At 34.7% G+C, this 26,101-nt stretch overlaps 1 protein-coding gene across 2 annotated transcripts in view; it reads right to left on the minus strand.

Moving 5' to 3' along the window:
• The window catches only part of LOC143247804 (uncharacterized), a 37,315-nt gene extending 15,053 nt beyond the window's left edge, over nucleotides 1-22,262 (minus strand). The window contains exon 1 of one of the 2 annotated variants that reach the window (XM_076496299.1): nucleotides 22,072-22,262. In XM_076496299.1, coding sequence (XP_076352414.1) covers nucleotides 22,072-22,143 — 72 coding nt within the window. In that variant the 5' untranslated portion in view covers nucleotides 22,144-22,262. Of the gene's footprint in view, nucleotides 1-14,139; nucleotides 14,547-22,071 lie in introns of those variants that run through there. The other variant, XM_076496298.1, reaches the window with a different exon arrangement.
• Between the last annotated feature and the right edge of the window lie 3,839 nt (nucleotides 22,263-26,101).

The raw sequence follows: 26,101 nt of genomic DNA on the forward strand, positions 1-26,101 counted from the left end.
ATTGTTACTTCAGATTTGAGAGACGAGTTCATTGTTACTTCAGATTTGAGAGACGAGTTCATTGTTACTTCAGATCTGAGAGACGAGTTCATTGTTACTTCAAGTCAGAGAGATATGTTACTTACAGTTAGATAAAAACGTGTTCTTTGCAGCTTTAAATCAAGGAACAACTTCAAAGGATGATAGTTATCTCAAGAGCAAGTTAGTAAACCTACAGAAAGGAAGCTAAGCCTTGTTAAAGAAGGACTGACAGTCTATTTAATGGAACGACTACAGAAAGGAAGCTAAGCCTTGTTAAAGAAAGACTGACAGTCTATTTAATGGAACGACTACAGCAACTTAGTAAACCTACAGAAAGGAAGCTAAGCCTTGTTAAAGAAGGACTGACAGTCTATTTAATGGAACGACTACAGCAAGTTAGTAAACCTACAGAAAGGAAGCTAAGCCTTGTTAAAGAAGGACTGACAGTCTATTTAATGGATCGACTACGGCAAGTTAGTAAACCTACAGAAAGGAAGCTAAGCCTTGTTAAAGAAGGACTGACAGTCTATTTAATGGAACGACTACAGCAAGTTAGTAAACCTACAGAAAGGAAGCTAAGCCTTGTTAAAGAAGGACTGACAGTCTATTTAATGGATCGACTACGGCAAGTTAGTAAACCTACAGAAAGGAAGCTAAGCCTTGTTAAAGAAGGACTGACAGTCTATTTAATGGAACGGCTACAGCAAGTTAGTAAACCTACAGAAAGGAAGCTAAGTCTTGTTAAAGAAGGACTGACAGTCTATTTAATGGAACGACTACAGCAAGTTAGTAAACCTACAGAAAGGAAGCTAAGCCTTGTTAAAGAAGGACTGACAGTCTATTTAATGGAACGACTACAGCAAGTTAGTAAACCTACAGAAAGGAAGCTAAGCCTTGTTAAAGAAGGACTGACAGTCTATTTAATGGAACGACTACAGCAAGTTAGTAAACCTACAGAAAGGAAGCTAAGCCTTGTTAAAGAAGGACTGACAGTCTATTTAATGGAACGACTACAGAAAGGAAGCTAAGCCTTGTTAAAGAAAGACTGACAGTCTATTTAATGGAACGACTACAGCAAGTTAGTAAACCTACAGAAAGGAAGCTAAGCCTTGTTAAAGAAGGACTGACAGTCTATTTAATGGAACGACTACAGCAAGTTAGTAAACCTACAGAAAGGAAGCTAAGCCTTGTTAAAGAAGGACTGACAGTCTATTTAATGGATCGACTACGGCAAGTTAGTAAACCTACAGAAAGGAAGCTAAGCCTTGTTAAAGAAGGACTGACAGTCTATTTAATGGAACGACTACAGCAAGTTAGTAAACCTACAGAAAGGAAGCTAAGCCTTGTTAAAGAAGGACTGACAGTCTATTTAATGGAACGACTACAGCAAGTTAGTAAACCTACAGAAATGAAGCTAAGCCTTGTTAAAGAAAGACTGACAGTCTATTTAATGGAACGACTACGGCAAGTTAGTAAACCTACAGAAAGGAAGCTATGCCTTGTTAAAGAAGGACTAACAGTTTATTTAATGGAACGACTACAACAAGTTAGTAAACCTACAGAAAGGAAGCTAAGCCTTGTTAAAGAAGGACTGACAGTCTATTTAATGGAACGACTACAGAAAGGAAGCTAAGCCTTGTTAAAGAAGGACTGACAGTCTATTTAATGGAACAACTACAGCAAGTTAGTAAACCTACAGAAAGGAAGCTAAGCCTTGTTAAAGAAGGACTGACAGTCTCTTTAATGGAACGACTACGGCAAGTTAGTAAACCTACAGAAAGGAAGCTAAGCCTTGTTGAAGAAGGACTGACAGTCTATTTAATGGAACGACTACAGCAACTTAGTAAACCTACAGAAAGGAAGCTAAGCCTTGTTAAAGAAGGACTGGCAGTCTATTTAATGGAACGACTACAGCAAGTTAGTAAACCTACAGAAAGGAAGCTAAGCCTTGTTAAAGAAGGACTGACAGTCTATTTAATGGAACGACTACGGCAAGTTAGTAAACCTACAGAAAGGAAGCTATGCCTTGTTAAAGAAGGACTAACAGTTTATTTAATGGAACGACTACAACAAGTTAGTAAACCTACAGAAAGGAAGCTAAGCCTTGTTAAAGGACTGACAGTCTATTTAATGGAACGACTACAGCAAGTTAGTAAACCTACAGAAAGGAAGCTAAGCCTTGTTAAAGAAGGACTGACAGTCTATTTAATGGAACGACTACAGAAAGGAAGCTAAGCCTTGTTAAAGAAAGACTGATAGTCTATTTAATGGAACGACTACAGCAAGTTAGTAAACCTACAGAAAGGAAGCTAAGCCTTGTTAAAGAAGGACTGACAGTCTATTTAATGGATCGACTACGGCAAGTTAGTAAACCTACAGAAAGGAAGCTAAGCCTTGTTAAAGAAGGACTGACAGTCTATTTAATGGAACGACTACAGCAAGTTAGTAAACCTACAGAAAGGAAGCTAAGCCTTGTTAAAGAAGGACTGACAGTCTATTTAATGGAACGACTACGGCAAGTTAGTAAACCTACAGAAAGGAAGCTATGCCTTGTTAAAGAAGGACTAACAGTTTATTTAATGGAACGACTACAGCAAGTTAGTAAACCTACAGAAAGGAAGCTAAGCCTTGTTAAAGAAGGACTGACAGTCTATTTAATGGAACGACTACAGCAAGTTAGTAAACCTACAGAAAGGAAGCTAAGCCTTGTTAAAGAAGGACTGACAGTTTATTTAATGGAACGACTACAGCAAGTTAGTAAACCTACAGAAAGGAAGCTAAGTCTTGTTAAAGAAGGACTGACAGTCTATTTAATGGAACGACTACAGCAAGTTAGTAAACCCACAGAAAGGAAGCTAAGCCTTGTTAAAGAAGGACTGACAGTCTATTTAATGGAACGACTACAGCAAGTTAGTAAACCTACAGAAAGGAAGCTAAGCCTTGTTAAAGAAGGACTGACAGTCTATTTAATGGAACGACTACAGCAAGTTAGTAAACCTACAGAAAGGAAGCTAAGCCTTGTTAAAGAAGGACTGACAGTCTATTTAATGGAACGACTACAGAAAGGAAGCTAAGCCTTGTTAAAGAAAGACTGACAGTCTATTTAATGGAACGACTACAGCAAGTTAGTAAACCTACAGAAAGGAAGCTAAGCCTTGTTAAAGAAGGACTGACAGTCTATTTAATGGAACGACTACAGCAAGTTAGTAAACCTACAGAAAGGAAGCTAAGCCTTGTTAAAGAAGGACTGACAGTCTATTTAATGGATCGACTACGGCAAGTTAGTAAACCTACAGAAAGGAAGCTAAGCCTTGTTAAAGAAGGACTGACAGTCTATTTAATGGAACGACTACAGAAAGGAAGCTAAGCCTTGTTAAAGAAGGACTGACAGTCTATTTAATGGAACAACTACAGCAAGTTAGTAAACCTACAGAAAGGAAGCTAAGCCTTGTTAAAGAAGGACTGACAGTCTCTTTAATGGAACGACTACGGCAAGTTAGTAAACCTACAGAAAGGAAGCTAAGCCTTGTTGAAGAAGGACTGACAGTCTATTTAATGGAACGACTACAGCAACTTAGTAAACCTACAGAAAGGAAGCTAAGCCTTGTTAAAGAAGGACTGGCAGTCTATTTAATGGAACGACTACAGCAAGTTAGTAAACCTACAGAAAGGAAGCTAAGCCTTGTTAAAGAAGGACTGACAGTCTATTTAATGGAACGACTACGGCAAGTTAGTAAACCTACAGAAAGGAAGCTATGCCTTGTTAAAGAAGGACTAACAGTTTATTTAATGGAACGACTACAACAAGTTAGTAAACCTACAGAAAGGAAGCTAAGCCTTGTTAAAGGACTGACAGTCTATTTAATGGAACGACTACAGCAAGTTAGTAAACCTACAGAAAGGAAGCTAAGCCTTGTTAAAGAAGGACTGACAGTCTATTTAATGGAACGACTACAGAAAGGAAGCTAAGCCTTGTTAAAGAAAGACTGATAGTCTATTTAATGGAACGACTACAGCAAGTTAGTAAACCTACAGAAAGGAAGCTAAGCCTTGTTAAAGAAGGACTGACAGTCTATTTAATGGATCGACTACGGCAAGTTAGTAAACCTACAGAAAGGAAGCTAAGCCTTGTTAAAGAAGGACTGACAGTCTATTTAATGGAACGACTACAGCAAGTTAGTAAACCTACAGAAAGGAAGCTAAGCCTTGTTAAAGAAGGACTGACAGTCTATTTAATGGAACGACTACGGCAAGTTAGTAAACCTACAGAAAGGAAGCTATGCCTTGTTAAAGAAGGACTAACAGTTTATTTAATGGAACGACTACAGCAAGTTAGTAAACCTACAGAAAGGAAGCTAAGCCTTGTTAAAGAAGGACTGACAGTCTATTTAATGGAACGACTACAGCAAGTTAGTAAACCTACAGAAAGGAAGCTAAGCCTTGTTAAAGAAGGACTGACAGTTTATTTAATGGAACGACTACAGCAAGTTAGTAAACCTACAGAAAGGAAGCTAAGTCTTGTTAAAGAAGGACTGACAGTCTATTTAATGGAACGACTACAGCAAGTTAGTAAACCTACAGAAAGGAAGCTAAGCCTTGTTAAAGAAGGACTGACAGTCTATTTAATGGAACGACTACAGCAAGTTAGTAAACCTACAGAAAGGAAGCTAAGCCTTGTTAAAGAAGGACTGACAGTCTATTTAATGGAACGACTACAGCAAGTTAGTAAACCTACAGAAAGGAAGCTAAGCCTTGTTAAAGAAGGACTGACAGTCTATTTAATGGAACGACTACAGAAAGGAAGCTAAGCCTTGTTAAAGAAAGACTGACAGTCTATTTAATGGAACGACTACAGCAAGTTAGTAAACCTACAGAAAGGAAGCTAAGCCTTGTTAAAGAAGGACTGACAGTCTATTTAATGGAACGACTACAGCAAGTTAGTAAACCTACAGAAAGGAAGCTAAGCCTTGTTAAAGAAGGACTGACAGTCTATTTAATGGATCGACTACGGCAAGTTAGTAAACCTACAGAAAGGAAGCTAAGCCTTGTTAAAGAAGGACTGACAGTCTATTTAATGGAACGACTACAGCAAGTTAGTAAACCTACAGAAAGGAAGCTAAGCCTTGTTAAAGAAGGACTGACAGTCTATTTAATGGAACGACTACAGCAAGTTAGTAAACCTACAGAAATGAAGCTAATCCTTGTTAAAGAAAGACTGACAGTCTATTTAATGGAACGACTACGGCAAGTTAGTAAACCTACAGAAAGGAAGCTATGCCTTGTTAAAGAAGGACTAACAGTTTATTTAATGGAACGACTACAACAAGTTAGTAAACCTACAGAAAGGAAGCTAAGCCTTGTTAAAGAAGGACTGACAGTCTATTTAATGGAACAACTACAGCAAGTTAGTAAACCTACAGAAAGGAAGCTAAGCCTTGTTAAAGAAGGACTGACAGTCTCTTTAATGGAACGACTACGGCAAGTTAGTAAACCTACAGAAAGGAAGCTAAGCCTTGTTGAAGAAGGACTGACAGTCTATTTAATGGAACGACTACAGCAACTTAGTAAACCTACAGAAAGGAAGCTAAGCCTTGTTAAAGAAGGACTGGCAGTCTATTTAATGGAACGACTACAGCAAGTTAGTAAACCTACAGAAAGGAAGCTAAGCCTTGTTAAAGAAGGACTGACAGTCTATTTAATGGAACGACTACGGCAAGTTAGTAAACCTACAGAAAGGAAGCTATGCCTTGTTAAAGAAGGACTAACAGTTTATTTAATGGAACGACTACAACAAGTTAGTAAACCTACAGAAAGGAAGCTAAGCCTTGTTAAAGAAGGACTGACAGTCTATTTAATGGAACGACTACAGCAAGTTAGTAAACCTACAGAAAGGAAGCTAAGCCTTGTTAAAGAAGGACTGACAGTCTATTTAATGGAACGACTACAGCAAGTTAGTAAACCTACAGAAAGGAAGCTAAGCCTTGTTAAAGAAGGACTGACAGTCTATTTAATGGAACGGTTACAGAAAGGAAGCTAAGCCTTGTTAAAGAAAGACTGATAGTCTATTTAATGGAACGACTACAGCAAGTTAGTAAACCTACAGAAAGGAAGCTAAGCCTTGTTAAAGGACTGACAGTCTATTTAATGGAACGACTACAGCAAGTTAGTAAACCTACAGAAAGGAAGCTAAGCCTTGTTAAAGAAGGACTGACAGTCTATTTAATGGAACGACTACAGAAAGGAAGCTAAGCCTTGTTAAAGAAAGACTGATAGTCTATTTAATGGAACGACTACAGCAAGTTAGTAAACCTACAGAAAGGAAGCTAAGCCTTGTTAAAGAAGGACTGACAGTCTATTTAATGGATCGACTACGGCAAGTTAGTAAACCTACAGAAAGGAAGCTAAGCCTTGTTAAAGAAGGACTGACAGTCTATTTAATGGAACGACTACAGCAAGTTAGTAAACCTACAGAAAGGAAGCTAAGCCTTGTTAAAGAAGGACTGACAGTCTATTTAATGGAACGACTACGGCAAGTTAGTAAACCTACAGAAAGGAAGCTATGCCTTGTTAAAGAAGGACTAACAGTTTATTTAATGGAACGACTACAGCAAGTTAGTAAACCTACAGAAAGGAAGCTAAGCCTTGTTAAAGAAGGACTGACAGTCTATTTAATGGAACGACTACAGCAAGTTAGTAAACCTACAGAAAGGAAGCTAAGCCTTGTTAAAGAAGGACTGACAGTTTATTTAATGGAACGACTACAGCAAGTTAGTAAACCTACAGAAAGGAAGCTAAGCCTTGTTAAAGAAGGACTGACAGTCAATTTAATGGAACGACTACAGCAAGTTAGTAAACCTACAGAAAGGAAGCTAAACCTTGTTAAAGAAGGACTGACAGTCTATTTAATGGAACGACTACAGCAAGTTAGTAAACCTACAGAAAGGAAGCTAAGCCTTGTTAAAGAAAGGCTGACAGTCTATTTAATGGAACAACTACAGCAAGTTAGTTAACCTACAGAAAGGAAGCTAAGCCTTGTTAAAGAAGGACTGACAGTCTATTTAATGGAACGACTACGGCAAGTTAGTAAACCTACAGAAAGGAAGCTATGCCTTGTTAAAGAAGGACTAACAGTTTATTTAATGGAACGACTACAGCAAGTTAGTAAACCTACAGAAAGGAAGCTAAGCCTTGTTAAAGAAGGACTGACAGTCTATTTAATGGAACGACTACAGCAAGTTAGTAAACCTACAGAAAGGAAGCTAAGCCTTGTTAAAGAAGGACTGACAGTCTATTTCATGGAACGACTACAGAAAGGAAGCTAAGCCTTGTTAAAGAAAGACTGATAGTCTATTTAATGGAACGACTACAGCAAGTTAGTAAACCTACAGAAAGGAAGCTAAGCCTTGTTAAAGAAGGACTGACAGTTTATTTAATGGAACGACTACAGCAAGTTAGTAAACCTACAGAAAGGAAGCTAAGCCTTGTTAAAGAAGGACTGACAGTCTATTTAATGGAACGACTACAGCAAGTTAGTAAACCTACGGAAAGGAAGCTAAGTCTTGTTAAAGAAGGATTGCGTCAGAGCTTACATACTTTGGCTCCAGAAGTATTGAAAGACGTATACTCTATTTAACATATATAATTTAGTACAATATTTTGCCGGCACCGGCCGAAATAACTCCTGTTGTTAACCACAAGAACTTACGAATTGTAATATGTAAACTCCAATAATCCAGTGAAGAAATGCGACTATACGAGGTACTCGCGGCGGTGACTCGCTAAGTGATATTTTTTCTGATGAAGTTTACTGAAACTGCACTACCGAATAAAGATTAGAAAATAAGACGAGAAAAAAGCCCGGGAACCTGCAACAAGTCTTGTGTGGTAAAGGGGTTAGAGGGGGGGGACACTTCTCATCTTGGTAACAAGAATCAGTCACCTTAGGTATTACAGGTATCGTAAGAAGCACGTGGTTACAATTCATAAGCCTGTCCATTGTACGGTAGATGAATGTAACACAGCGGTAAAAAAAGCAGTTTTTCGGGGCTGATGGTCAGGTTACGTCGATGAATAAACATTCCCAATACTTCTTTTTACCCGCCTATTGTAAAATGTCGTATTTATCGGGCTTTCAGTATCCATCCTCTATCTCACGACTCAAGTCACTCTCACGAGCACGTGACTTCCGTCTTCTTTTATTCGAAGTCCCGCAGTAAATGAAATCCTACCGTGGGACGACTTTCAATCTACTCGGTCCTACCTAACCTTTGAAACATATGGTGACGAAACTTATAACCTAACGTCATAAAAATTGGTGTAGCAAATCCTTAAACAGCTTGAGGACGAGAGACGACCAGAAGTCGTCTAAAGGTTTAGTACCTTTAATTTTCATTTTTAATCTAAGTAAATGCAGACAGTCTTGTCTGTCAGATCCAGACTTAACTAGTCCAGATGTAAAGAATCATTAACTATTTTGTTTAACTTAGACACAGCTTCTTAAAAATATCCAAGTTAAGTTTGTTTGTAGTCGTACGAAATATCACAGATTTTCATTTCCAGAAGCTTACTACGAAATGAATACTTATAGACTTGTCCGAAAAGATGGTTTTTATTCTAAAAAGTTGAAAGGTCTCTTTGTCTGTTTGCACAAAGCTATACAGTGGGCTATATTTCCTGTGGTTACCCAAACCCAAATGTTAGCGTTACAATCTCTCATAATTACCGCTGAACCAATAGTAGTTAGTTTTACGACAGCTGGACTAGTTTTAAAACAATATATTTAGATTGAGTCACTGTAAATCGTAGCTAATAGTTGGACTATTATATTGAGTAATATCACTATTATCATGAAACTAGGTTTCTTTTACAATGAAGGAATAACGGTTACAAATTCTGACTAAACATTCATCGTCACGTGCTCCACGTGGCTGGGTTCTCACAAATCGCGCGCGTTGACACTAATTTCGTTTCCTCGAGTCTCCCTCGTCTCAGTCTCGTGAGGAGATACAGAGGAAAATTACTAAGGGGACACGCGGGGCAAGCAGCATAAGAAAGACAGGACTTTCTCCTTATATTTAAGTGCGATGAAAAGATACGTTGTATGGGGAAAGATCTCACACATTACAAAATTTGTTACGGAGTGGAATCCGACAGACCAATTCTCTTACACAGTTATTTCCGAATAGCTGACGGAGACACGACTTGAAGTTAATAAAACTTACGACTAGTAACAAGTAAATGTATTTTCCTGACAGTAAGTATTCATATTCTATCGGTTTATCCGTGTACGCTATTCCATCTGATTTTATCTCCAGAATATGTTCTATCTGTCTACCCGTCTAGAATAGTACACAAATACTTTATATCCTCTGCTGATTGGCCAGATGTTTTCTTCTCGAGCTGATATAATCCTCCAGAATGTTCCATAACATGTTCAAATATCCGGCTGAACAGCCACTTGAATATGATCTGTGATCGTTAAGAAATACATCTGTAACATTAATCGGAATATTTACTTAACTGACAATTATAAGAGAAAATCCAAGTCCGACATCAAGGAACCATGATGTGAGTGGTTAGCGTGTCCATCTGAGAACTGAAACCAATAAAGTAAGAACCGCTGAACTACTGAACTTCAGCTGTGGGAAGGTTATAAAAGTGACAGCCAATCCTACTCTCTGGCTGAACATACGGGGCCGGTTACTGCCAATCCTGCTAGCTGGCTAAAAGTAGTCACATATAGGCCCGGTGATATACAATCTTGCTATCTAATTAAAGGTTGTCATATATAGGGCTGGTTAATACCAGTCCTGCTAGCTGGCTAAAAGCAGCCACGTTTATGGTCGATGCTTTTCACAGATAGCTTCAGTTACTTCTTGATTTGAGATGGCTCAGTCTTGGGATGGCATAAGATGGCCAAGCTTTTCTTATCAGTTATTTATATAATCTTTTTTTTTCCTACTGAACAAGGACCAAAACGTTCATATAAGTTTGTCCTTTCACTGTACAACTACTGCGTTCCTGTTATATACCTGTGTTACACTTTCAATAGATATGGAAACAGGAAGTATCCGTCACACCTATTACACACAGATCAACAGACATCTGGAACGAAAGGTGTCCATTACACCCATTACCACACGACCTCCGTTACTAGATCAATAGACATCTGGAACTAAAGATGTCCATCACACCCATTACCACACGATCTCCGTTACTAGATCAATTGACATCTGGAACTAAAGATGTCCATCATACCCATTACCACACGACCTCCGTTACTAGATCAATTGACATCTGGAACTAAAGATGTCCATCATACCCATTACCACACGATCTCTGTTACTAGATCAATTGACATCTGGAACTAAAGATGTCCATCATACCCATTACAACACGACCTCCGTTACTAGATCAATTGACATCTGGAACTAAAGATGTCCATCATACCCATTACAACACGACCTCCGTTACTAGATCAATTGACATCTGGAACTAAAGATGTCCATCATACCCATTACAACACGACCTCCGTTACTAGATCAATTGACATCTGGAACTAAAGATGTCCATCATACCCATTACCACACGATCTCTGTTACTAGATCAATTGACATCTGGAACTAAAGATGTCCATCATACCCATTACCACATGACCTCCGTTACTAGATCAATTGACATCTGGAACTAAAGATGTCCATCATACCCATTACCACACGGTATCTGTTACTAGATCAATAGACATCTGGAACTAAAGATGTCCATCACACCTATTACCACACGACCTCCGTTACTAGATCAATTGACATCTGGAACTAAAGATGTCCATCACACCTATTACCACACGACCTCCGTTACTAGATCAATTGACATCTGGAACTAAAGATGTCCATCACACCTATTACCACACGACCTCCGTTACTAGATCAATTGACATCTGGAACTAAAGATGTCCATCATACCCATTACAACACGATCTCTGTTACTAGATCAATTGACATCTGGAACTAAAGATGTCCATCACACCCATTACCACACGGTATCTGTTACTAGATCAATTGACATCTGGAACTAAAGATGTCCATCATACCCATTACCACACGATCTCTGTTACTAGATCAATAGACATCTGGAACTAAAGATGTCCATCACACCTATTACCACACGACCTCCGTTACTAGATCAATTGACATCTGGAACTAAAGATGTCCATCACACCCATTACCACACGGTATCTGTTACTAAATCAATAGACATCTGGAACTAATGATGTCCATCACACCTATTACCACACGACCTCCGTTACTAGATCAATTGACATCTGGAACTAAAGATGTCCATCACACCCATTACCACACGACCTCCGTTACTAGATCAATTGACATCTGGAACTAAAGATGTCCATCACACCCATTACCACACGGTATCTGTTACTAGATCAATAGACATCTGGAACTAAAGATGTCCATCACACCTATTACCACACGACCTCCGTTACTAGATCAATTGACATCTGGAACTAAAGATGTCCATCACACCCATTACCACACGGTATCTGTTACTAGCTCAATAGACATCTGGAACTAAAGATGTCCATCATACCCATTACCACACGATCTCTGTTACTAGATCAATTGACATCTGGAACTAAAGATGTCCGTCACACCATTTACGACACAATTTCTTTTAACAGATCAATAAAAACCTGGAACGTTGTGTCTGTCACTCCGATTATAACTTTTTCAGGTTTATATACAGTAAGCTGAAAACATCTGACTCTCACTAAAGGTGAAATATTCGGATCCATACAATCAATGAATATTGAAAATAAATAATGGTTCACACTGTAGCAGTTAATGCAACTTTCACTTATTAAACTATCTCAGTTTTTAAGGCTCCGAAACCATGTGAATTAAACCCAGGATTTTAACGTTGTAAGCTGGAAAACTTTCCGTTGACAGAAGGATATAAAGGGTCAACAATCAGTATGTCTAATTCAAACAGTTTAGTTCTAGAATAAAAGGATAAACTACGGCACTTCTTGAAAATATTTGACAGAATGACGACGTAAGTCCAATTTCGTTCTCTTACTGTACAATGTTCTGGAGACACAGATACAACCCCCTGTGATGGGTTTGTTAAAACTACCCCTGTGATGGGTTTGTTAAAACTACCCCCTGTTATGGGTTTGTTAGTTTTATTAAGAACAGTTTGTAGAAATATTTCTGAGATCATTTAAAACTACCACCTTTACTCAGAACAGTTTGTAAGAATATTTTTCCGAGATTCATTCTCTCAATATTTTAACTTTCGAGGGGCATCGTTCTCATAGGGCGATGTTCCCCAGACAACACTAGAGCTGTGATAACTTCGTTGGGCAGTGTTGAGCCAGAATGCTCACTTTTCACTAGACAAATAAAAACAGATGTAGATCTAATTTCCATGTGATCTAACACGATATATATACATCACAACGTGGACTAGCTCTCCTGCTGTGAAACACTTTTGAATTAGCATCTAATGAGACTCGTCTTGCTCAATAATTGACCGTAATTTCTACAATTACGGACCTGAAAAACAGGGCGCTGTATATAAATTGGTCTTCTAAAGTAGCTATTAGTGGATTATAATAACTAAAGCTTACGTTCGAGAGATCAACATCCAAAGTCGAGTAATAAGTAGTTCAGGAAATTCATGGAACTTAAATTAGGACTACGTTTTAGAAATCTAGAAAGCAAACATGTTATTCATGCCTGCTCGTGTAACGTCTTTCAATGTGGCCATATTTCAAAAGTTCGTAGCATGTGCTTTTCGCCACAGTTTAGAAGGTTACGAGAAATGCTTTCCTCAACCTGTGTTGTAAAGTTTCGACACATGCTTTCCTCAACCTGTGTTGTAAAGTTACGACACATGCTTTCCTCAACCTGTGTTGTAAAGTTACGACACATGCTTTCCTCAACCTGTGTTGTAAAGTTACGACACATGCTTTCCTCAACCTGTGTTGTAAAGTTTCGACACATGCTTTCCTCAACCTGTGTTGTAAAGTTTCGACACATGCTTTCCTCAACCTGTGTTGTAAAATTATGACACATGCTTTCCTCAACCTGTGTTGTAAAGTTTCGACACATGCTTTCATCAACCTGTGTTGTAAAGTTACGACACATGCTTTCCTCAACCTGTGTTGTAAAGTTACGACACATGCTTTCCTCAACCTGTGCTGTAAAGTTACGACACATGCTTTCCTCAACCTGTGCTGTAAAGTTACGACACATGCTTTACTTAAACCGTTTTAGAAGGTTACGACATATGCTTTCCTCAACTCGTTTCAGAAAGTTGCGACACAGGATTTCTTTAACCAGTTTTAGAAGGTTACGCCAAGATGTTTAGTGACTCAGAAAACGGCTTACATTATTTGTGCTATCTGAGGAACCTTAGAACACGGTTTGTCGTGTATACCACATCTGTATAATAGTGTAATTAAACCTTAGAACACAGTTAATCGTGTATGCCACATCTGTATAACAATGTAATTAAACCTTAGAACACAGTTAATCGTGTATGCCACATCTGTATAACAATGTAATTAAACCTTAGAACACAGTTTATCGTGTATGCCACATCTGTATAACAATGTAATTAAACCTTAGAACACAGTTTATCGTGTATGCCACATCTGTATAACAATGTAATTAAACCTTAGAACACAGTTTATCGTGTATGCCACATCTGTATAACAATGTATTTAAACCTTAGAACACAGTTTATCGTGTATGCCACATCTGTATAATAATGTAATTAACATATTCAAGAAATAAAATAGAACCGAGAGAAATCACCACCAGACAGAGACAGCGGCACCTATGAGAGGTGCTACCAGTGATAGAGGGTACATTATTTATTATATTAACCGTTGCCATGAAAACAGAAACTGTAATTTTCCATAATAATTTCACAGAAATCCTTATTACCCATTCAAAATAGAATCTTTCTACCGGGTTCAAATTGGGTGCACATACCGTCTGTGTCACTATTTAATTTGATGTCTACTGTTCTTTCATTTGTAACCACACGTAAAGTAGGTCGTAATTGTTGGATATTGAAATAAACGAACTTTTTTACCTGATAAACACGCCCTGTGGTTGCGACAGGTTTCACACCATCTACTCTCGTTGGCAGCGAACAGTCAGGCACAATCTGGTCGTCTTCAAACACCCTGAAGTTGTTAGCAGACAAGAAGGAATTTCTATCCATCGCGTAGGGCCCCCAACGGACTCTCGCTCCAGGACGAATAAGACGATACGAAAATGTACTGTGTGTCACTGTGCGAGTTTGTTCGTTGTTTTAGAAACCTTGCACTGTTGGTTCTCGTGATCACTCGGTTCTTCGTTTGGTTAATCGACTCTAGGCTTAACAACCTGTCGTAACTGTACTTACGTGTTAACACTGATGCGTCAGTAAAGAGTCGTTCGTTGATTTAAGAATGAACGAGTAGTTCTTAACCCTCCCAGCAGAGGGCCAACTAAACTGTGCCTGTCTTCTTCCTTATTTGACAGAAACTGATCCACTAGAAGATTCACTTTAACGACAACGACCCTGATTGGCTGGTAAAACAAGCTACACGTGAGTTGTTTGTCAATGAGGGCTGCTTGTTGGTAAAGAATAAAGCGGTCAACATTTAAAAAATGTCGTTACTTTTCACGATTGTTTCCATATTCTCCTAACTTATGCTGTTTATCTGAACGGAATGGCTGTCGTCACGTTACCGGCTACCCAGAAGAAATTTATTTCAGTTCAATGTGTGTATATTGCATCACGTGACCTCCTAAAAACGGCAGAAACTTTAGATACGTTAACCCTGCAACTCAGCGATAACTAATTTACGAAATCTTTGCTACACTCCGTTAACCCTAAAACACACCTTTCAGTAATACACGAAACTCAGGTACATACCGTTAACCCTAAACACGGCATTGATTTATCATGAAATAAGTAGCAGAATATTGACTTTTCCAACGTCTTACTTTCTTTGAGAGGACTCATGAAACTATTATATCTCGAGAAAACGAAAATGATCCAAAAAGAAAAATGCTCTCGTTATGTGCAAGTGATTAATGTACCTCAGTGTTGACAAAGAATGCCGTTATATTATACCCTAAATAATACCAGGGAATAACATCCAAACGTAAATAATGTATAAACCTGGAAACGTTATATACGAATATTAGGATTCATCACAATCAATGAAACAGAAATGTTTTACTTACACTCCAAAACTAAGATTAATAAATGTTAACTGTGAACCACACCACGTTTTAAATACTGGTATTCAGTCCTACCATTTTACACCGTAAAATGTTCACTAATCTCGTTTGTAGAACTTTGTATTTCACTCTGTACAATATTAACTCTTACTAAAACGTGTCATATAGCTGCCGATAACACCTAATAAACTTTTACCAAAACCGTTGTGCTGGCTGTGTTGTTATGATACGATAATGTGTGTTGATTAAATGATGGGGTCTGACGTTGTGATTACATGATGTGGTATAGTGTTAAGTTTATATGATGTGTTGTAGTGTTGCAACTTTATGATATACTCTGGTGTTGTGATTACATGATATTTTGGGGTGTAATATAGAACGTTATAGAAATAACCTGCATACGTTACACTTTTTGACACAAAACGTTATAAGTATTATAATAAAGTTATGTTCCAGTATATATAATGTAATTAAGTGACAATCGTTTGTCCAAGGTTACAAATAAATATATCTATGTTGCACAGGTTATCAAGATACGTCATAAATATTATAAATAAATATATCTGTTGTATAGATTATCAAAATACGTCATAAATATTATAAATAAATATAACTGTTGTATAGGTTATCAAGATACGTCATAAATATTATAAATAAATATATCTATGTTGTATAGGTTATCAGATACGTCATAAATATTATAAATAAATATCACTCTGCTGTATAGGTTATCAAGATACGTCATAAATATTATAAATAAATATATCTGTTGTATAGGTTATCAAGATACGTCATAAATATTATAAATAAATATATCTGTTGTATAGGTAATCAAAATACGTCATAAATATTATAAATAAATATATCTATGTTGTATAGGTTATCAAAATACGTCATAAATATTATAAATACATATAACTCCGCTGTATAGGTTATCAAGATACGTCATAAATATTATAAATAAATATATCTATGTTGTACAGGTTATCAAGATACGTCATAAATATTATAAATAAATATATCTATTGTGCACAGGTTATCAAGATACGTCATAAATATTATAAATAAATATATCTATGTTGTACAGGTTATCAAGATACGTCATAAATATTATAAATAAATATATCTATTGTGCACAGGTTATCAAGATACGTCATAAATATTATAAATAAATATATCTATGTTGTACAGGTTATCAAGATACGTTATCAAGCTTATAAATAAGTATATCTATGTTGTATAGGTTATCAAGATACGTCATAAATATTATAAATAAATATATCTATGTTGCACAGATTATCAAGATACGCCATAAATATTATAAATAAATATATCTATGTTGTATAGGTTATCAAGATACGTCATAAATATTATAAATAAATATAACTCTGTTGTATAGGTTATCAAGATACGTCATAAATATTATAAATAAATATATCTATGTTGTATAGGTTATCAGATACGTCATAAATATTATAAATAAATATCACTCTGCTGTATAGGTTATCAAGATACGTCATAAATATTATAAATAAATATATCTATGTTGTATAGGTTATCAGATACGTCATAAATATTATAAATAAATATAACTCTGCTGTATAGGTTATCAAAATACGTCATAAATATTATAAATAAATATAACTGTTGTATAGGTTATCAGATACGTCATAAATATTATAAATACATATAACTCCGCTGTATAGGTTATCAAGATACGTCATAAATATTATAAATAAATATATCTATGTTGTACAGGTTATCAAGATACGTCATAAATATTATAAATAAATATATCTATTGTGCACAGGTTATCAAGATATGTCATAAATATTATAAATAAATATCACTCTGCTGTATAGGTTATCAAGATACGTCATAAATATTATAAATAAATATATCTATGTTGTATAGGTTATCAGATACGTCATAAATATTATAAATAAATATAACTCTGCTGTATAGGTTATCAAAATACGTCATAAATATTATAAATAAATATAACTGTTGTATAGGTTATCAAGATACGTCATAAGTATCATAAATAAATATAACTCTGTTGTATAGGTTATCAAGATACGTCATAAATATTATAAATAACTATATTTATGTTGTATAGGTTATCAAGATACGTCATAAATATTATAAATAAATATAACTGTTGTATAGGTTATCAGATACGTCATAAATATTATACATACATATAACTCCGCTGTATAGGTTATCAAGATACGTCATAAATATTATAAATAAATATATCCATGTTGTATAGGTTATCAAGATACGTCATAAATATTATAAATAAATATAACTGTTGTATCAGTTATCAAGATACGTCATAAATATTATAAATAAATATATCTATGTTGTATAGGTTATCAAGATACGTCATAAATATTATAAATAAATATATCTGTTGTACAGGTTATCAAGATACGTCATAAATATCATAAATAAATATATCTATGTTGCACAGGTTATCAAGATACGCCATAAATATTATAAATAAATACATCTATGTTGTATAGGTTATCAAGATACGTCATAAATATTATAAATAAATATATCTATGTTGTATAGGTTATCAGATACCTCATAAATATTATAAATAAATATAACTCTGCTCTATAGGTTATCAAGATACGTCATAAATATTATAAATAAATATATCTATGTTGTATAGGTTATCAAGATACGCCATAAATATTATAAATAAATATAACTATGTTGTATAGGTTATCAAGATACGTCATAAATATTATAAATAAATATAACTCTGTTGTATAGGTTATCAAGATACGTCATAAATATTATAAATAAATATATCTATGTTGTATAGGTTATCAAGAAACGTCATAAATATTATAAATAAATATATCTATGTTGTATAGGTTATCAAGATACGTCATAAATATTAAAAATAAATATATCTATGTTGTATAGGTTATCAAAATACGTCATAAATATTATAAATAAATATATCTGTGTTGTATAGGTTATGAAAATACGTCATAAATATTATAAATAAATATAACTGTTGTATAGGTTATCAAGATATGTCAAAATATTATAAATAAATATATCTATGTTGTATAGGTTATCAAGATACGTCATAAATATTATAAATAAATATATCTATGTTGTATAGGCTGTCAAGATATGTCATAAATATTATAAATAAATTTACTCTTGTATAGGTTATCAAGATACGTTATCAAGCTTATAAATAAGTATATCTGTGTTGGACAATGTATCAACGTTACAAATAAAGATATGTGTATTGTACTATTTATCAGGATATGGCATAAAGATTATTAATGAGTATTTCGTGTTGTAATATTTACTAAGATACGTCATGAAGGTTATAAAAATTTATATCTGTGTTTTTGTACTGTTTATTAAGATACGTCATGAAGGTTATAAAAAAGTATATCAGTGTTGTACTATTTACCAAGATACGTAATAAATATAAATAAATAAATCTGTATTGTAAATGATATCAAGATATGACATCAAGGTTAAAAATCAATATATCAATATTGTAGAAGTTATCAAGATAAGTTACCAAGGCTGTAAATAAATATATCTGTATTGTACAAGACATCAAGATACGCCATCCAAGTTATAATAAATATACCTATGTTGTAAAAGATATCAAGATCCGTCATCAAGGTTATAAATAAGTTTATCTGAGTTGTACCATTTATCAAGATACGTGATCAAGGTTATAAATAGGTATATCTTTGTTGTGCAAGATATTAACGTACGACACCAAGGCTATAAATAAATATATCTGTGTTCAACAAGTCATCAACATATGTAATAAAGGTTATAGACAAATATATCTGTGTTGTACAATTTATGGAAATACGACATCAAGGTTATAATTGAGAATATAAGTATTGACAAGTTGTCAAGACGCATTATCAAGGATATAAATAAATATATCTCATTTCTACTATTTATCAAGATACATCACCGAGGTTATTAATAAATACATATGTGTTATACAAGATATCAATATACCTCATCAAAGTTATAAATAATTATATTGGTATTATAGTAATTATGAAGGTACGGTATCACGATCATAAATAATTATATCTGTGTTACATAATTTATGAAGATACGTTAAGAATGCTATAAATAACTGTATATATCTGTGTTGGACAAGATATTAAGGCCCGTCATCAAGTTTATAAATAAATATACTTGTGTTGTCCCATTTATGAAGATACGCCATCAAGGTTATAAATAAATATATCAGTGTTGTACTGTTTATTAAGCTACGTTTTAACCTTATAAATAACTATATCTGTGTTGTACTGTTTATTAAGCTACGTTTTAACCCTATAAATAACTATATCTGTGTTGTACTGTTTATTAAGCTACGTTTTAACCTTATAAATAACTATATCTGTGTTGTACTGTTTATTAAGCTACGTTTTAACCTTATAAATAAATATATCACGTTGTACTGTTTATCAAGCTACGTTTTAACCTTATAAATAAATATATCAGTGTTGTATTGTTTATTAAGCTACGTTTTAACCTTATAAATAAATATATCAGTGTTGTACTGTTTATCAAGCTACGTTTTAACCTTATAAATAAATATATCAGTGTTGTACTGTTTATTAAGCTACGTTTTAACCTTATAAATAACTATATCTGTGTTGTACTGTTTATTAAGCTACGTTTTAACCTTATAAATAAATATATCAGTGTTGTACTGTTTATTAAGCTACGTTTTAACCTTATAAATAAATATATCTGTGTTGTACAATTTATCAAGATACTTCATGAAGGTTATAAATAAATATACCTATGCTATTTATAAAGATACGTTACCAAGGTTATATATAAATATATCTGTGTGTACAAGATGTGAAGAAAAGTCTTTATTCTTATACATCAATATAACTGTATTGTGTAAGTTATCAAGATAAGCCACCAAGGATATAATATATATGTCTGTGTTGTACAATATATCAAGATACGACATCAATGTTTTAAATTAATATATTTGTGTTGTACTCTTTATAAAGATACGTGATCAAGGTTATAAATAGGTATATATCTGTTGTAGAAGTTATCAACATACGTCACCAAGGCTATAAATAAATATATCTTAGAGGGGCAAGGTACCAAGACGTCATGAAGGTTATAACTAAAAGTATCTGTGTTATACTATTTATCAGAATATGCCATAAAATTTATAAATGAATATATCGTGTTGTACTGTTTATTAATATACGTCATGAAGGTTATAAAAAAGTGTATCTGTGTTGTACTATTTATCAAGATACGTAATAAATATAAATAAATACATATGTATTGTAAAAGATATCAAGATATGTCATCAAGGTTATAAACCAATATATCAGTATTGTAGAAGTTATCAAGATAAGTTACCAAGGCTGTAAATAAATATATCTCTGTTGCACAAGATATCAAGATACGCCATCCAAGTTATAATTAAATATACCTATATTGTAAAAGATATCAAGATCCGTCATCAAAGTTATAAATAAGTTTATCTGAGTTGTACCATTTATCAAGATACGTGATCAAGGTTATAAATAAGTATTATTTTATTATTATTTATGCCACTCGATTCCATAAAGGAACATAGGGCCGCAATCTCTTGCAGATTCATCAACAGGCTGGTTTTTTAAGTGAGTAGATTGTTAGCCCACCGCACAACCCCCAACCAGGAGGAGAAACCTTAGCCGTCCCTAATTTTGCAGTGTAAGACTAGAGGGAAGGCAGCTAGTCATCACCACCCACCGCCAACTCTTGGGCTACTCTTTTACCAACGAATAGTGGGATTGACCGTCACATTATAATGCCCCCACGGCTGAAAGGGCGAGCATGTTTAGCGCGACCGGGATGCGAACCCGCGACCCTCGGATTACGAGTCGCACGCCTAACGCGCTCGGCCATGCCGGGCCATAAATAGGTATATCTCTGTCGTAAAAGTTATTAACATACGTCACCAAGGCTATAAATAATTATATCACAGTTGGCCAAGGTACCAAGATACGACACCAAGGCTATAAATAAATATATCTGTGTTCAACAAGTTATCAACATGTGTAATAAAGGTTATAGACAAATATATCTGTGTTGTACAAGATATCAAGATACGTCAACAAGGTTATAATTGAATATATCGGTATTAAGAAGTTATCAAGGTTATACATAAATATATGTCTTTTACTATTTATCAAGGTACTTCATCAAGGCTATAAATAACCATATATCTGTGTTGTAGAAGGTATGAAGATAAGTCATTTCTTGATTATTTAAATGTTTTAGGTTTTCCGTTTTCTAGAAAATAAAATTGTCATGTATAAAACTTAGTTGAGACAATGATAATATGAAAGAACAGAAAAATCCTTTAAAGTAATATTATTTGCTCTCTTCAGTTATTTTATATTGATGAAAACAGTGATGTCAGACGGAAACCAGTTCTGATTGTGTTAATATAGACGTTTTAGAAACACAACAATAAAACAAATATAAGAGCTGACCTCATGACGGATGTGAGATTATCACTTTTGAAGGAGAAACGTTGTGGAGAAGTTAACTACAGCTGTTTTGAACCTTCGTATCGTTCGTTCTTTAAATGTGTTTTTTAAAACGAGCAATAAACTTTTTTCGGTGTAGTCTTTATTGTAATAACAACGGTTTTAAGACCCAAAGAACTGTGAGAAAGTCTAGTGCATAACATGTTATCGACAAGAAAATTTACTAAATGATATGAGGAAAAAAACAAAAAACTTACCCGATAATGAAATGATGACGAATAATTATAAGTATCTTGTGGACACTGTTTGTAGAAACTCCTTTCTAACATAATTATTCCGCAGTTAAGTTCGCTGTATTTGTGTGTTACTTACATAGAAGTTGTAATTACAAAAGGTGGATTACACAGTACTCAGTCCTTCCACACAACCTTCGCACACCTTTCTCCAGTAAACTTGACAATTCCAATACTTAAATATGATGACTGGTTAGGTAAACCACTATCCATTTATTACGCATTAGTGCTGCCATCTTGTAGTAGCATCACATAACATAAAATTAGTCGTTTGTTACTCGCTCAAACTGGGATCTAAGAAACCTAATTGTAGTTATCGACAATTGTTCCAGCATCACGGAACTTAACACTTTCTGAACGCAAGCATTGTTTTATTATGTCTGAAATACAACATGGTCTTATATTCTATCGTTGAATAGGTTGTTTTACAATGTTAGGTACAAACAACGCCAATTCCAATCCATTAGCAATAAAAAGTTAATTTATATCCTCGATATAGTTTGCTATGTTAACTTTTATGTAAGCTTAGGCTTAAATGCACAAACATCGCTTCTAAAGAAATTCTGAGGGTAATGATATGTAAGCCTAACTTACAAATAAATTTGCAGAATACGTCGCTAATGAACCAGAAACAGAATAAAACTGTCATTATTATCACTGAACTGGATAATTCATGGATTACTCACTGATTTTCGTATTTATTTTTGTTATTGTTTCTTCATATTCAATGAAATTTCTAGATTAGCGTTATGCGCCCTCTAGGAAGTAAATATTTAAATCAAAATGTTTAGAATGTCGCTTATAATAAAATAATTATATCAGAAAGTAACACTTTTTTTTTGTTCCTGAAATGTGACCAGTTTTGATTAAAAATTAATGATATACAAGAACTGTAAGCGTAATTTTATTTATTTCTATTGATTTTGTGAGGTTTTTAATTACATGTTGTTGTTATTTTCACAGAATAACTGTCAATTTTTAAAATATCAGTAAAAACATACTTTCGCCCTCTGCATCATTCACCTCGTATTAAGAATACCTCGTTTAACATTAAATAATAGAAGACAAAACGTTTATACGAATAGCGTTTCTGTTCCTTAAACTAAAATAGTGTTCAAGGTCTTACTGTTTGTATTTAAATTAGTAATTTCCAATAAAATTTTTTTTCACTGTAAGCCTGGCATGGCCATGTGGTTAAGGCACTCGACTCGTAATCCAATGCTCGCGTGTTCGAATCCTCGTCACACTAAACATTCTCCCTCTTTCAGTCGTGAGGGCGTTTTAATGTGACGGTCAATCCCACTATTCATTGGTAAAAGTGTAGTGCAAGAGTTGGCGGTGGGTGGTGATGACTAGCTGCCTTCCCTCTAGTCTTACACTGCTAAATTAGGGACGGATAGCGCAAATAGCTTTCGTGTAGCTTTGCGCGAAATTTAATAAAAACTTTCACTGTGAACAGTAAAACTCAATTTTTGCAATAAATGTCATTTCAGTGTTTACAGTAAAAGAAATTTGTATTGGAAAATATTAATTTAAATATAAGCAGTAAGACATTAAACACTTTTAGTTCAAGAAACAGAATCACTATTCCTATAAGTGTTTTGTTTTCCTCTCAGTCGATATATAGCTCAACAAAGTCTGCTGGTCTAGCGACAGTTTTAAACTTAATATGATGTACAACAATAACAATTTGTTTATGTAACCCAGTTTACACCATAAGAAAAACTTAATATGTTAAAAGCATTAACATAACTGCTATGTCGTATCCAAGCCAGCCTCGTGAGCTCTGGTATTAAGCGAAAGGCCCCATTGGCCCTGAATATGTCAGATATTTTGTGATTAACATGCTATCACATATTGTTTTTGCTTTTACTCATAATTTCTCAGAATTACATGTTTTTTAAGTAGAAATTCTGTTTTGTTTATTTCTAATATCAGGGTTAAAACTAAACTATAAAACAATTTTTCCAGCTCATATTTTTACATATAATGTGTTTTTGATCGGAATATTATGAATATTACTGTTTTTGGTTCATTTAACATTTAAATTAAATCGTAACCATGACGACTTAATATTTAAAATAAATGCAAACTAAATCGTAACCTTGACGACTTAATATTTAAACTAAATGCAACTAAATCGTAACCTTGACGACTTAATATTTAAACTAAATGCAAACTAAATCGTAACCATGACGACTTAATATTTAAACTAAATTCATTTTTAACAACTGGGGAACGTGACTGTTAACTGTGATTGTTTTATGTAATACATTCAAAACTACCATTCTTAATAAACATTCGTGTATCAAAGAAGCAAATTGATGTTTTACTTGTTACACGTGCATATAATTTGAGGACCAAAAGTGACCTGTTATTTCAACTAGGTATTACAACCTTATAAACTAAATTTTCTATAAGACGCTATAAGACATCCAACCATTTGAACAAAACAAAGCTAATTTAGCTGAAGATGTCTCCTGCCTTGTGAGCATTTACACTACATGGCCAAGAGTATTGATGAGGCACGACACTGATGTTGTGCGAGAAGGTCTGGCTCGCAATCGGCGTTCCAATTCATTCCAAAGGTGTTTGATAAGGTTGAGGTCGGGGGTATGTGCAGGCCAGTCACGTTTTTTTTTCATGCCAACCATATCTTTATGCACGGGGGTATTGTCGTGCTGAAACAAAATGGACCTTCCTCAAACTGTTCTCACAAAGTTGGAAGCACACAATTCTCCAAAATGTAATTGTATGCTGTAACATTAAGATTTTCCTTCACTAGAACTAAAGAGCCTAAAGCTCTTTAACTAAAGCTCAAACCATGAAAAACAGCCCCAGACCATTATTCCTCCTCCACAAAACTTGACACAATGCATTCAGACAGGTAGCGTTCTCCTGGCATTTGCCAAACCCAGATCGTCCGTCAGACTGCCAGATAGTGAAGCATGATTCATCACTCCAGCCAACACTTGACATTGTACATGCTATCTTAGGCTTGTGTGAGGCTGCTCGGCCATGGAAACCCATTTCATGAAGCTCCCGACGAACAGTTCTTGTGCTGACGTTGCTTCCAGAGGCAGTTTGGAACTTGATAGTGAGTGTTGCAACTGTTGACAGACGATGTTTACGCGCTTCAGCACTCGGCAGTCCCGTTCTGTGAGCTTGTGCGGTGGACCGCTTCGTGGCTGAGCTGTTGTTGTTCCTAGACCTTTCAACTTCACAATAACAGCACATACGGTTGACCGAGACAGCTCTAGCAGGGCAGAAATTTGACAAACTGACTTGTTGGAAAAGAGGCATCCTATGACAGTGACACGTTGAAAGTCACCGAGCTCTTCAGTATGACCAATTCTACTGTCACTGTTTGTCTATGGAAACTACATGGCTGTATGCTTGATGTTATGCATATGTTAACAAAGGGCGTTACTGAAATAGCTGAACCAACTAATTGGAAGGGGTGTCCACATACCGTTGGCCATGTTGTGTATATTTGTGTAACATAGTCCTACTATTAAATGCAAAAGAAGATGACGTAAAAACACCATAGACATGTATACATCATATGATGTATAAACACCATGAACATGTACACATAATATGATGTATAAACACCATGAACATGTACACATTATATGATGTATAAACATCATGAACCTGAACACATTATATGATGTATAAACATCATGAAACTGAACATATTATATGATGTTTTAACATCATGAACCTGAACACATCATATGATGTTTTAACATCATAAACCTGAACACATTATATGATGTATAAACATCATGAACCTGAACACATTATATGATGTATAAACATCATGAAACTGAACATATTATATGATGTTTTAACATCAAAACCTGAACACATCGTATGATGTTTTAACATCATAAACCTGAACACATTATATGATGTATAAACATCATGAACCTGAACACATTATATGATGTATAAACATCATGAACCTGAACATATCATATGATGTTTT

This window comes from Tachypleus tridentatus, chromosome 3, assembly GCF_004210375.1.
Source record: "Tachypleus tridentatus isolate NWPU-2018 chromosome 3, ASM421037v1, whole genome shotgun sequence".
NCBI lineage: Eukaryota > Metazoa > Arthropoda > Merostomata > Xiphosura > Limulidae > Tachypleus > Tachypleus tridentatus.